Here is a 14,774-nt window from a genome sequence, read left to right as displayed (position 1 = left end):
AAAAAAAAAAAAAAAAAAAAAAAAAGAAAAAAGAAAGAAAGAAAAAAAAAAAAGACTAGAGATGTTGGCCCAATGATTAAACATCTCTGAGTTCAATCAACCAGTATCAAAAAGTTCAAAAAAAAAATTTTAAAAATTAAAAAAAGAAATGGTAGCAAGTAGGATCCCTCCCTTCAGTAGTATACAGTTGGCCTTCCACATAGATTTAACCGTGGATTAAAAATATATTTTAAACGTGTGCTCTGAACACATATAGTTCATGTACTTTTCTCTCCCTTTTTTCCTTCCTTCCTTTCTTTATGTCTACTAGGGAATGAACCCAGGGGCGCTTTACCACTGAGCTATATTCCCAGCCCTTGTTTTTTTTTTTTTTAAGAGCGAGAGAAAGAGAGAGAATTTTTTAATATTTATTTTTTAGTTTTCAGTGGACACAACATCTTTTTATTTTATTTTTATGTGGTGCTGAGGATCGAACCCAGCGCCCCGCGCATGCCAGGCGAGCGTGCTACCACTTGAGCTACATCCCCATCCCCCTTGTTGGTTTTTAAATTGAGACAGGGTCTACTAAGTGCCAAAGGCCTCCCTAAATTGCTGAGGCTGGCCTGGAACTTGTGATTCTCCTGCCTCTGAGTCACTGGGATTACAGGTATGCATGGCTGTGCCCAGCAGATGTACTTTTTCTTGTCATTATTCCCTAAACAATACAGTGTAACAATTGTTTACATAGCACTTACATTGTGTTCTGTAAGTAATCTAGAGATGATTTAAATAATGTAAGAGGTTATGGTTATCACCTGATAAATAATGGCTATTATTTTGATTCATTAAAATAATCAGCATCAAGCTGTTTCATAGTGTGGTAGGGAGGGGGAGCATGGGAGGAACAGACAAACTCTAGATAGGGCAAAGGGGTGGGAGGGGAAGAGAGGGGGCATGGGGTTAGAAAAGATGGTAGAATGTGATGGACGTCATTATTCAAAGTATATGTATGAAGACACAAATGGTGTGAATATTCTTTGTATACAACCAGAGATATGAAAAATTGTTCTTTATATATGTAATATGAATTGTAATACATTCCATTGTCATATATAACAAATCAGAATAAAACAATAAAATAAATAAATTTTAAAAAATTTTTTAAAAGAGGTTATAGTTAGGCTATACGCAAATATTACATCATTTTATACGAGAGACTTGAGCATCCAGAGATTTTGGTGTCTGCAGGGATCCTGGGACCAATCCCCTATAGACACGGAGGGATGACTGTACTCCTCACTGCCTTTCCTCTGTGTGAGATCAAGGGTTGCTCCTGCTACTTCCATGCATATTTGATTGCTATCCTGCAGGGACAACAATATGATCCAAATGTGCCCAGACATATCTAACTATCCTCCCTCCCCCCGCCCACCGCCCAAGGTCTTTTCTCTCTAGGTCTTGTCCCTAGCTAGAAATGAGCAAGAAGCTCATTCACCATCTCTCCAGGCACTCCATCATCCATAGTCCTACTATGAGGTCTGGTAGAGAACAGAAGGCAACAAATTGGTAGTTCACCCTCAGCTTTCCCAGGTAAGAAAGAGAGAGCTGATTGAATAAGGCTGTTGAACTCCATTGCTGAGCCATTTAGCAGGTTATAAAGCTCAAGGACCAATTCTGTAGTCATCATGCTATTGTTATAACATCTAGTGATCACCTACTGGGTCCAGGAAGTGAGAATATTACTTTCAGTTCAAACCTTAGTCTCAGGATTTAATATCAAGCAGGAAGATACTCTGCCTTTGCTACTAGTCTTACTTAGCCAAGCAAAAGATGGTCCCAGAGAAATTGTCCATTCCCCTCTAGGTGGTGATGGGTTAAAGCAGATCTCAACTTCTGGAATTTTCATTTGTGGGACCCTTCTTAGTGAACTGTTATTTTAATGTCATTATTCTGGGAGGAAGGCAAAGTCAAGGCCAAAGAGTACACTAAATCACAGAATGACAATGCAAATAAATATTTAGTGCTGGTGGTTGAGCCTGTTATTTCCCAGATGATACAGTCAGCTAGCAGGTTTCCATTTCTTTTTTTAAAATACTCTCATTTGCTATACTACTTTATCATTCACACACTTAAAATTATATAGAAATGGAGCTGGGGTTGTGGCTCAGTGGTAGAGCACTTGCCTAGCACATGTGAGGCACTGGGTTCAATCCTCAGTACCATATAAAAATAAATAAAGGTATTGTGTCCATCTACAACTTAAAAAAGTATTTTTAAAAAATTACATAGAAACCAAGACAAACTGCTTAGAATGCAAATATTCTTTAGTTTACTCATTAAAATAGCCAATAACAAAATACCAAAATCTCATAGGTAAATAAAAAAGTGACATTGTTTATTTATCAAACCTTCTTAAACAATGAAACGCATTCATCTTTCTGCTCATGTTCTTTAGCAACATCCTTTCTTTCCTTTTGTCCCACATGCTCCTAAGTTATTTTGTTGGGTTCATCTCTAAAATGAATATTTTTTTTTACTTTATTAAAGTTATCAATTTTTTATTGCCTCAATATCAAAACTAATTGATAGATATATTTTCTCTTGGTCTCTAACACATGAAATGGACGTTAATAATGGAGATTTTTATCAGCACACTTTCAAAGACAACATCAAAGAGAAACTTGACGCAAGCATTTCAAAGCAATAACATGCCATTACATTTTTGAGAATTTGAGTGTCATTGTTGGAACAAAAGAAGAAGTACTTTTTTTTCAGAAGCATATTCCATACATTGGACATAATTCATAATGTCTAATTAATTCACTACCACAGTACTGATTTCATATATGGAGTTTTTTTTTTTGTTTTTCTGAGGGTTTAACATGACTGCCTCAGAATTAATTCTAGAATGTCAATGACATAATCTATTACACAAGAATCAAGTGTAGGCCTGAAAATAGAACTGATTCAAAAGGAGCAATGACAGCAAGAAAAAGTTCTTGGCTTCATAAAAGAGCATATACATAGTAAGGAATAAAAGTGAAACAAAATATGTAATTTTGTACATATCAGAAATATCCAATGTGCCACCAATAACTGCCCTAAAAACATCTTAAAGTTCGGAGCCGTACTTGTTTCTCTTTTATATAACTCTACATGTGCATTACCAGCCATGCATTTTTCTCATGATCTCTCACCCATTAACAAGCTTTTAGCCAGAACTTTTGGCAAAGTTTTCTTCAAATAAAACCTCATGAAAGCACTACCATTAATGTCTGACAGTTGAATTGGGCAAAGTCTTTCTGAAATATGTATAACCTTTAAAAAAAATTCTTTTGTTCCTTCATGAATCAGCAGTGCTCCAACTTCAAATAAATCACAATCAGTCTTAACTCACATACTCATATGTTCTCTTCATCCAACATTTTGTTGATTCCATCACAAAGTTTTTGTAAGTGAGGTTTAAAATTTCCAAAGGGATTATATAAGGCAGCCAAAAATTCACAATTTGAAAAATGATCAAAGACATTATTAACCCGTCCGTGTGACTTGGCAGTGAGGTGGCGCTGGATGATCTGGTGGAGCAGGTCTCTGCACTCGTTCAGCAGCCTGGATAACACGTTCCGGTCAAAGGTGTAATCCACCTGATGGAAACTGACCACCGTCATAGCAAGCTGGTGGACTTTCTTCTTGAACTTCTCCATCAGTGCCAGCTCATCTTGATTAAACTGATTATTCCTGTAAAGGATGGCCAACTTGATGACTGTCTTGATGAGGTTTTTGATGATTTTCTCAGCTTCCTTCTTGTTCTGGGTGTATTCCTTGGTCACTCTGTAGAGCTCGTCCAGCACCTCGCTGCTCGTGTCATCGATCAATGTGGTGGCGATGGATTTGGACACCATTTTACCCAAGATCTTCTTTTGTGCCTGAACGGCCAGGTTTTTGGAGTTAAAGACATCTGTGGCCACTAAAGAAGAGAGAGAGAGAATAAAAGATCAGGAAATATCAACAAAAGAATCAAATCAAAAACCAAATATTAGGGAGTATTTTTCCCTCATTTTCCCACTTGTACTTTGCCTCCCATCTACTGATAAAATCTCTGTCAAGAAAATCAGTTTAATTTTTTTCTACATTTCTGGCCATTAGATTCTCTTTTATGGAATTAACAGCATGATGTGTAACTCAAATATTTTGTAACTTCTGCTATGTAGTCAATACTTTCTTTTATAAAGTTGGTGACTTTCTTGAAAATAACTTTCTGATTTCAAAACAGTACATCTCATGAGGTAGTAAGTTTTTATGTAGTTTTTACCTGATTTAAAATATAAAGTCAACTCTACTTCTGTCCTCTGGGCAACAGCAACCCAGAGCAATTTAAAGAAATTAATTTAAATGAAAGGAGGATAAATGGCAAAGCCTTGAGATTGGGTAAAATGGGAAATTCTTAGAAGCAGATGAAAGGGAGGGCCCTGTTTGATAATACATTTGCAAAAAAGCCTACTTTCATAAGACACTGGCTGGCCATCTCTAGCTCAGCCATCCTGAACACCTTGAATTTCAACTCCCAGAAGTCAGGCTTTGGAAGGAAATACTCCTCAGAGAGCCCAATGTCATTTGCCATTTCTGATAAATGACTCATTGTTTCTTTTACATTTTTATACATTTTGAAATAGCCATATTTCATGAGCTACCAGAACGTGCTACATGAAAAACACACTTTGAAAAAGCTGATGCTTAGAGTTTACTTGAAATGATCATAATTTTTAATTTGACAAATGTTTAAGATACACAAAATAATAGTTGTATGTATAATGCTTCTAGCTTAGACAAAGTCAGTGAAAATGCTCAAAAAATGTTTATTCCCCAAATCAAGATTTATTTTCCTTTACCACAATTTCCCTTGCTCTGTCCATGTTGCAATCTGAAAGCCACTTCTCTGTAACTATGCTTTATCCCTCGTCTCCTAAGGCTTCAGAACTTTTGTTCTAAGGGTGTATCCCCCATCTTTGGGTCCAGAGGTAGCTGTTCTCACTGCACATGCCAGTGTATGAGCTTAGGCCAGCTGCTGGAAAGCTTGGTGATAAAAGATAAAAAGCTTAAAAATACAGGCAGATAGGAATGAGTCAGGGCATCGATGAAATAAAATTATTTCTCATTTGCACAGGCTAGCATTATTAGGAAGCAAGAAGGCAACGCCTTCCAACCCAAGACGGGAGGATGCAGAAGAAGGGTGACTCCCTCAATCTGGAACTGTCATGTTAGGTGTGAAATTGGGACAAAGAAGAGTCACATTCTATTGGCAACGTGGCCTCATGTTAGGTATACAGTACTATACAGGAAGCTACAAAGTGGTTCCTAATGATCATTCATAAATACACAATCTTGTTTATTTACAAAAAGAATCTCATGATTGAACTAGAAGTGCCGCCCTCACAAATGCTGATATTTAAACTTCTGAAACATGAACTGAAACTGCAGAAGAAGAACTAAAATTTATTTTGAGAAAGAAAAGGAAAGTGAAAAAGAATGAGAAACAGTCAATTTCATGGCGGTTTCTAAGCTTTTAAATGTTGTCAGTTAAGCAGTAGTCTATTTCTATTCCTATTTCTTCAGTGATTTACAAAAGAATGTTAATTCACAGTAAAGAACTTAAATCAGAATGGCACCCACATAGTTAATATTACTATGTGAAGACCAAGGACCATCTCTTACCTTAAAACTCTTGATATGGACCTCAACAAATAAATAAATCTGACTTATGCAGGAATAGATACCCAAACATTTTCAGATACACAGCAAATAATTCTAGGATTTCAACAATGTATTCTGCCTAAAGTTGAAAAGTTATTCTGTTTTAAATCTTTTAGAACTTGGCACTATCCCATTTGGGGTTTTCTGCAATGTCTCTCAGATGGACACACTTTATGTGTTGTACTAGAGGGAGAGATATTCAAAAGATTCCTTTGTGCTACTCTTCATCCTAGGCTGGACTTGCAAGTTTGCATCTCTTCTCAGCTACTTTTCTTATTGAATCTCAATGTTCCATTTATTTTCAAACACAAAAAGAAACAAAAACTTTGGGGCAGTACTTCAACCTCCTGCACAAGGATGTAAAGGCAAATCTAGTGCCTGCTAAGCAAGATTATTCCCTGGTTTACTGGCAACCAAGTCAGAACCAGAACAGGGAAGCTGATCTCTGAGGCTTTCATATTCATTCCAGAGGAACTTCAAACCCTGTTTGGAAACACAGCAACTACATCACACTTTCATTTTATTCTTTGGATTGTTCCAGCATAGTTGCCTTTTAAAATGAAGATGGAGCATTTTCTCCCCATCTACCAGGAAGACATGCATGCAGTGAATTTATTTTCCAGCATTAGAAGAGCTTTTTCTGAGCCAACTAGGTTTTGTGGCTGAGAGCTTCTGGCCAGCAATGTGTGGTCTGTGATCATAAAACATGACTTTTTTCTTCCTTGTAAATTAACTGCCACTAGCCACTCCTGCTCAGGCTCATTTGTCAGTTCCACATGCTCTCCCAGATCCCTTCCAGACCTGGTGTATCTCACAGCTAGTCCTGGACCAAGTTTTTCTCCTTCAGTCTCTTCTCACCCCTGTGTGATCTCATCCACTCCCATGGCTTCAGATACCACCCATGTACCATGACTCCCACAGCTATAACTCAGCCTTGACCTCTTTTCCAGACTTGCTTTGCTAAAGTATTTAAGATTTTTCTTTTCCTTTGTGATTTTGTAGGCATCACAAAACAAATACTAGACTGAATCTTTGATTCTTTCCTGTCCCCTAAAGAAGTCCTCCTCCATTTTTCAAAATTCCAATTTGTTATATATGACAGCAGAATGCACTTCAATTCATATTACACATATAAAACACAATTTTTCATTTCTCTGGTTGTATACAAAGTGGAGTTACAACATTCATGTCTTCATACATGTACTTAGGATAAGATGTCCATCTCATTCCACCATCTTTCTTACCACCATCCCCCCTCCCTTCCCTCCATCCCCTTTGTCCTATCTCAAGTTCCTCCATTCCTCCCATGCCCCACCCCTAACCCCATTACAGATCATCATCCTCATATCAGAAAGAACATTCAGCATTTGTTTTTTTGGGATTGGCTTATTTCACTTAGCATAATATTCTCCAACTCTATCCATTTACCTGCACTCCTCCATTCTTTACTATCTCAATGAATAGTTTCTCTTCCAGCCATTTGCTTAAGTCAAAACCTGGGAAACTGTCCACCATATCATCCTCACCTTTACTCAGCCCATTACCAGGTTCTTTCCATTTTATCTTCTTCTCACTTCTCTAAATTCTATATATTTCCCTCCAACTTCATAGATACCATCAAGTAAAAGCCCCTTTTCAATCTCTTCACACAGCAACCAGATATTTTTAAAATGTAAATTAGAAAATGACACTTCATTTAAGTTCTTTTCAAACCACCACACCTCTTTATTGCTGAAATCATCATTTGCCTAAATTTTTGTTGTCTGACTCTCCCTACTGCTATCCGAGTTGTCTAAGGACACAGAGGCTCTATTACTGTACTTAAATACTTCCCAATGAAAACGTGCTGGCCTCCAACATGGGAGTTTTAAATACACAGGTGTTTCTGTTTTACAAGTTAGAGAAAGTTGTTTAGTTTACATTTAGAATATGCATTTAGAAATGCAATTTAGAGTATGTCTGCTTTTCCCATCGTCAATCAGCTTTTTGAAACAGAAAGCTTTGTTGTACACAAACAGAAAACATCCCAAGACAACAACACAAATGTTTTGAGTAAGAGCACAGTGCAAGGCAGTAGAAGATCAAGCACAGTCTCCTCTAGCTTCTGGCTGGATTATGTTTAGACATTTGATGAAGGGACCAAAGGGTGTTTTGGGAAGAAACTAGGATGTACAGAGATGTTCCTCATGGGGCAAGTGGTGAAAGCACTGGTTCAATCTTTTACCTATTAAGATGAATCCACTTGCCTTTGGAAGTAGAGGTATAAATTGTTGACTAATGAAAACGAGGCCATATATAAAAAAAAGACAAAAAATAATACTGTGTTAAAGATGTTTAAGATCGTTTTATAGGGCTGGGGTTGTGGCTCAGTGGTAGAACGCTCGCCTAGTGAGTGTGAAGCCCTGGGTTTGATCCTCAGCACCACATAAAAATAAATAAATAAAATAAAGGTATTGTGTCAACTATAACTAAATAAATAAATAAGTAAACAAAATTTTAAAAAGATCGTTTTATAGACACCTGGTTACCTTACTGCCCTCTTTCTCTGACTTAATCAAATTGTCCATTTCAGCAATAACTCCCAAAAGAAAACTACTATTGGAAGTCCTGGTTTTAGTAGCAACGATTATAAAGTTAGAGATCAGTATTGATGATAAAAATGTACTGACCTACGGATACAAGGAAGGGAACAAAGTGGTGGGGAAGCCTTGTAATAATATTAACAAATGAAAAACTAGAGTTTTCTGAAAATCAACAAAATGTTTCATAACTATCCCCACTAAGAATCTGCCAATATTGTATGGTAAGTATTCTAAGTAACTTTCTTTACAACTTCACCAGCAAGTACATATTTTTTTCAACCAACAGATTTGTTATACTTGGAACTTTTAGGTAACCACAGATGCACATGTCTTTGCAAATCCTTGCCTACTTAAAATTTGATTCAGCATGGCCATTATTTGGAAGGATGGAAAAGAAAACAACTTGGAGAACGTGGCTGAATTAGAATTCTTTAAATAAATATGCAAAATCATAGTTCTCTTTATAACTGAATAACTCCAAACTTAAAAGGGACTTAGTAAATAAAGGCAGCGTTGGTGATAAGAAAGTGGTGAAACTGAAGATAAGCACCATCACAAGAGCTCAGCAGGCTAAGATGCAAACCTCCCTACACTGGGGTTAAAAGTAAGGAGCACTGGAAATGGCTGGCAATGCATCTGTGTTGGCAGCCTCCCTGCTGAAAAGCCTAAAGTAGGAAATTCAACAGGATGGAGAAGAACCAAACAAACAGGCAGGAAGGAAGAAGGGAGAAGGAAAAGAGAAGACAGAGGTGGGTAAGGGCCATAGCTAGTAGAGCAACAGAGATAGGAACTTTAAGGAGGGTTGGCTCTGGAAGGGTCAAAGCAACAACCATAGTTACAAGTAGGAAGCAATATTATCCTTCAGAGAGAGAAGATAAGTGGCAACCATCTTAATCCAAAAATTGTACTTAGGTCACACAGATGGTCATTGTCACACCAGAGAGTGGTCCTGGGAGAATCACTATATCATGGATTTTTTTACCTGACACTGAATAAATCCCCCCCCCCTTTTTTCCCCATTACTGGAGATTGAACCCAGAGGTGCTCTACCACTGAGCTACATCTCCAGCCCTTTAATTTTGTATTTTGAGACAGGGTTTCACTAAGTTCCCTGGGCTGGCCTTTAACTTGTGATCCTCTTTCTTCTTTCTCCCACAGCTGGGATTATAGGTGTTTGCCATCACACCTGGCTGAATGAACATTTTGATGTATATGCATTTTCCTGACCCCAATAAGGACCAGTAACAAGCACAGTGACAAGCTAAGTCATTTACTCCATGTCTCGTACCGACTCCAGAAAAAATACATGCTCATTTAAAAAGACAACATAGTAAAGAACATACATCTCAGAGAAAATGGTGGCTTTGAAATGTCCCCTCTCACTGGATCTTCTTTGTAAAATATGAGGAATTATCTAAAAACCCTTCCAGAGTTCTCTTATTGTCTTTCCTTCAGCCATTTTATAATTCTCTGCATTGTAAAAAGCTGATAGTATTACAAGTGGCTCTTTTCTGTAGAGATACAAATAAAATTTGTCTATTTAGCTGTAATCAACTCCTGATTTTCTTTGCCTATGGATTCTCCTTTGAACCAACTGGAAGAGCTTACTATTTCCCTTACTAATGGACTTAAGAAAAATCTTTGATACAACTAATTTGTATGTATATGACAGTCATGAGTTTATCTTCTTAAAAAACATTTCCTTCACATATTAGAATTTTTTCCATCAAAAATATTTAAAGTAAGAGGTCTGAAGTATGAATCTTTAGTGTACTGGTATTCTTTTCCTGTGGCAACTTATTCTCCTAATGTTCTAGAAAAGTGGAGTGTCCTTATATAAGTCCAAATACTCTGTAGCTAATGGTTCTTGAACTACCATACTGCTCAGGGATATTATGGAGACTCGGTTTCCTCATCTACAATCTGAGAATAGTGATCCACCCCTCTTGGAGTCGTTCCAAAGACCAATGAACAGGAGCCACATAAAAGTCTCAAATAATGCCTGTCCCAGAACAGCCTTCTTCACGGATTTGTTTAAAAAACACAACAAATTAAACTTCAAATACATTCTGATGCTCCTTAGTGAATCACATTTGGTCAAATTAATTAACTCCTCCGGAAGTATCATGGAACCGAGATATGCAAAATACCAGATGGCTGTGTGAAAAGAGACCTCATGTACTTTAGCTAATAAGAAGTCATATTTCCTTTTCCACAGTGACATTTAAAAAATATAATATATTAAAGTTCTTTAGAAGAAAAATTCTCTCTTTTTAAGGTGTTGAATCTCTTGCTAGCAACAGATTTGACTGCAAAGGATTCTGCCAGGTAGCATAAAAATATTTTGCCTAGAGAAAATTGACCCATTGAGAACGGAATTAAAGCCTACCACAAAAAGATAAGAGGAAAAACAGTTTCCACATCCTTGCAAATCTGTGGGACAGAGGCAAGATGCAAACGAAATGGACCAAAAATAAAGCCAGAGTGAAAAGCCACAGCAGCTGACAAGCTCACTTAGGCAGCATTCTTATGTGGGGCTTCCAAAGTGTCCCAGAGACCAGAGACCAGAGACTCAGAAGGAAGCCAAGGAAGAACAGCATGGATGGGGGAAAATTGTGCCAAGTCAAGAGTCCTGGCTTATAAACTCGGGTGCAATTTAATTTCTTCAAAACTCAGTTTTCTCATCTGTTAAGTGGGAGTCATTTCAAGTTGGTGTGGCTTAAATGAGGTTGAATGAGTTACAGATGTGATAATGCCCAAGAAGTGTGCTAGGCTCAAAGGAACTCTGAGAGGTGCTACCTGATTTAATATCACTTGAAACAGAGGAGCAGAGATTCAAAATGTCATTTTTTCAAGGCCATATAGTCAGTTAAACAGTAGAGATGAACTTGAACTCAGAGATATCTAGGTCCAAGCAATTCTCTGAACAACTATATTATAATGCACGAGCTTTAGAGAAGAGGCTTCCTCTTGAAGACACGGGAAGACCTAAGAAGGTCTGGGTGAGGGAAGTGAAATAAAATAAAAGAAAAAAGACTGGGTCTCCCTCAATGAGGAAATAAATCATAATAGCTCAACCCAGCTGGGCTTTAAATGGTCTGTGTTTTCAGAGAACCTCAGGAGTTTTAAGACATTTTAGAATTTAATCTGGAAACACACACACACACACACACACACACACATACACACACAGATTACTTAAACTGTTCCAAAGCCAGAACACAAAAGTCACCTCAGCTTTGACACTCACTGCACAGCTCTGACCCAACCCTTGATTCCAAGAGGCAACAACTGTTTAGATTTTTGGCATCCTTTCAAGAGTCCCATAGCCCCCTGAATAGATGAGCAAATACATCAATAGATACTGAGCAGTGCAAAGAAGACTTGAAAGCTTGCAATTCTTAAGTCCTGCAACTTTTTTTAAAAATATTTTTTAGTTGTAGATGGACACGATACCTTTATTTTATTTACTTATTTTTTTATGTGGTGCTGAGGATTGAACCCAGTGCCTCACGTGTGCTAGGTGAGTGCACTTACACAGAGCCACAACCCCAGCCCAAGACCTGCAACTTTTGAGTGATGAGAGAATATAGTATGTAGGTGTCCAAAATCCCATGCATAACTGACATAAAAAGGCAAGGTGCTGGAGGAATGCAGGATATTCACCTGTTACTACCCACACCATAGCAGTAAGACTCCTTCAGCGAATAGTGAGAAGGTAACAAGTATGTGATGTGGAGCTTTTACTTCTTGGGGGTGGGAGACTGTGGCAAGTCCGTACTGTGATTACGGTGATCATACAGTTTATCATCCAAATGGGAGGCTTTTTAAAAGGTGCTGTCATTATTTACTGTAAATACTGACAGATCTGTGACTCTCCCAGGTAAATGTGAGTAGTCACCCTATATTAATTAAGAAGGGATCAAAAGTAGGGATTTACCCAAATATTTATGATCTGAGAAATTTCTTGGGAATTCCACAAGAGCATTAGCCAGATTTTCTTCCAAACTATGTTAAACAGTAAACAAAAGGGCTGGGGCTGTAGCTCAGTGGTAGAGCACTTGCCTCACACATGTGAAGCACTGGGTTTGCTCCTCAGCACCACATAAAAATAAATGAATACATAAAGATAGTGTGTCCATCCACAACTAAAAAAAATTTTAAAAAGAAGAGAAAAAAAAGAAGTTCTTAAAGTTAAGAGGAATCTCATGGGGTAATTTTTCTTTTAGTTCAGCATGTTTGGGAAAGAGCAATATACCAAGATCCCCTTTGGAGATGTACAAAAGACCTTTATATTAAAGGTCCTTTTTTTTTTTTTTTTTGTATTAGGGATTGAACCCAAGGGCATTTAACCACTGAGCTACATCCCTAGCCAATTTTTGTATTTTATTTAGAGATAGGGTCTCACTGAGTTGCTAAGTGCCTTGCAATATTGCTGAGGCTGGCTTTGAACTCTAGATTCTCCTGCCTCAGCCTCTCAAACTGCTGGGATTACAGGCATGCACCACTGCTGGGCAAGGTCTTGATTTTTTGCAATAAAGAAACATTGTAACTTTGCTTACCTAAAATTTCCAAACTAATTTCACATAGGAACCAGTAATGAATTTGTGGGATAAGGTCAGTGAAAATAAGTGGTTAACAGATTGACTAGGGGTCTTGCTATTTCTCTGGAATGGATTCATAATGATCTTGGGCAAATAGGGGAGTGCAAGACAGGCAGTGGGGCAATGCCAGGCAAAGTCAGGCAATGTGGTGATTATGAACACAGCTCTAGAGTCGGACTGTCTGGGTCAGCAGCTGGACTCAGCCACAGAGTGCCAGAGCCCCTGGTCCAAATTACCTACCCTCTCTACACCTCAGTTTTCTTATTGGTAAAAGGGGTTTAAGTAAAAAGAATCCACTTAGAACAGCACTAGTTATGTAAACAACTATTATTATTGTCATTATTACTGCTGTCCTTATCATTAAGAAAGATAGTGTTAATCAAAATGCATTCTGCTGTCATATATAACTAATTAAAATAAATTAATTAATTTAAAAGAAAGAAAAAAAGATAGTGTTGAAATTCTGCTGGGATGGGATGCCTGTGGAGCGAGGGGAAAACAGAGAACATCATCAGCACGTTTAAGAAAAAGTTCTGTAGAGTATTTATAATGTATCAGACACTGTGGTTTCAAAGATAAATAACAGGATCCCTTCCTTCCTGGCATGCAGATTCACACAGGAGGGAGGGAGCAGATGAGCCCAGCGAGGCAGAACACACCATGGCAAATTCTACAGTAGAAATGTGACAATGCACATAATGTACAGGTAGCCAAGACAGGGAACATTAATATTCCTGGACAGGGAGATGGAGCGAGGCTAGGCATGAGGGAGGTTTCACAAAAGGAGATAAGCCTCAAAAGAAAATATGCTTCTACTTTACTTAGACATAAATGTGTCTTTATTCCAGAGCTGACCTATAGACTTCCTATAGCTAGATAGGTATTAAAAATTCTGTTCATCAATTCATATTTCAAAAACCAAAGGATGTGGGGCTGGAGTTGTGGCTCATCAGTAGAGTACTTGTCGAGCACGTACGAGGCCCTGGGTTCGATCCTCAAGCACCACATAAAAATAAAATAAAGGTATTGTGCCCAACTACAACTTTAAAAAAAGAAAAAAAAAAAAAGGATGTGTGTGTCCTACAGATTTTTTTAAAAGCTTAAACAAGGGCTGGAGTTGTGGCTCAGTGGTAGAGTGCTTGCCTAGCAGGCACGAGGCACTGGGTTCAATCCTCAGCACCACATAAATGTAAAATAAAGATATTGTGTCCACCTAAAACTAAAAAACAAATATTTTTTTTTTTTTAAAAAAAGCTTAAACAGTAACTATGTATAACTTATTTTCAAGGCCCTGGAAATGCTTACTACAAAGGTGCTCAGTTTTGGGGAGGGTTTTGGCAGGGAGAGGAAACGTATAGCAGGTGTCCAGGGCATAATTCTGTGTCATTGGCCAACAGCATCAGAATGCCTGGAAGAGTCTAAGCAATTATTATACCTGCTTTTCAGAACCTCCAGGGGTAAAAAAGAAAAGAGAGAAAAAAAAAAAAAACTTCCAGCGGTATAGTCTAACAGTCTCCACTTATGAAACACCCCACATGATTCTGATTATGTAAAGCTGGGGACCCATGCTCTAAGATGTACTCCTAGAACACTGTACTTAAAATTTCAAATAGACATACTATAGCCACAGAAGCATGGTGAAAGAAGACTTTGAGCAGATTTAATTCTATCTCAAAAATTTTTCATAAAATAGAGATGTCAGCTTGAACAAGGAATTCAGAGAAAATGTTTTCAGAATAGAGCTTCAAAACCTCAAGGAATTTTGATAACATATTCAGGAGAATACAAAAGTTAGCCTCTTTTAGATGATGCTTCAAACCAGAATTTGAACAGGGCCTAACTCTATCTCTAGGCTGCA

General features: G+C 37.7%; 1 protein-coding gene across 17 annotated transcripts in view; it reads right to left on the bottom strand.

Moving 5' to 3' along the window:
* Positions 1-2,353: 2,353 nt before the first annotated feature.
* The window catches only part of LOC107144781 (tumor necrosis factor alpha-induced protein 8), a 314,538-nt gene continuing 302,117 nt past the window's right edge, over positions 2,354-14,774 (bottom strand). For 12 of the 17 annotated variants that reach the window (XM_048791984.1, XM_048791985.1, XM_048791987.1 and 9 more), the window contains one exon: positions 2,354-3,946. In XM_048791984.1, the coding sequence (XP_048647941.1) occupies positions 3,381-3,946 (566 nt within the window). In that variant the 3' untranslated portion in view covers positions 2,354-3,380. The remainder of the gene's footprint in view (positions 3,947-14,774) is intronic. The other 5 variants (XM_048792004.1, XM_048792001.1, XM_015488610.2 and 2 more) reach the window with 3 other exon arrangements.

The sequence above is a fragment of the Marmota marmota genome, unplaced genomic scaffold (genome assembly GCF_001458135.2).
Source record: "Marmota marmota marmota unplaced genomic scaffold, marMar, whole genome shotgun sequence".
In the NCBI taxonomy this organism is placed as follows: Eukaryota; Metazoa; Chordata; class Mammalia; order Rodentia; family Sciuridae; genus Marmota; species Marmota marmota.
This window is presented reverse-complemented; position numbering and strand designations above follow the sequence as displayed.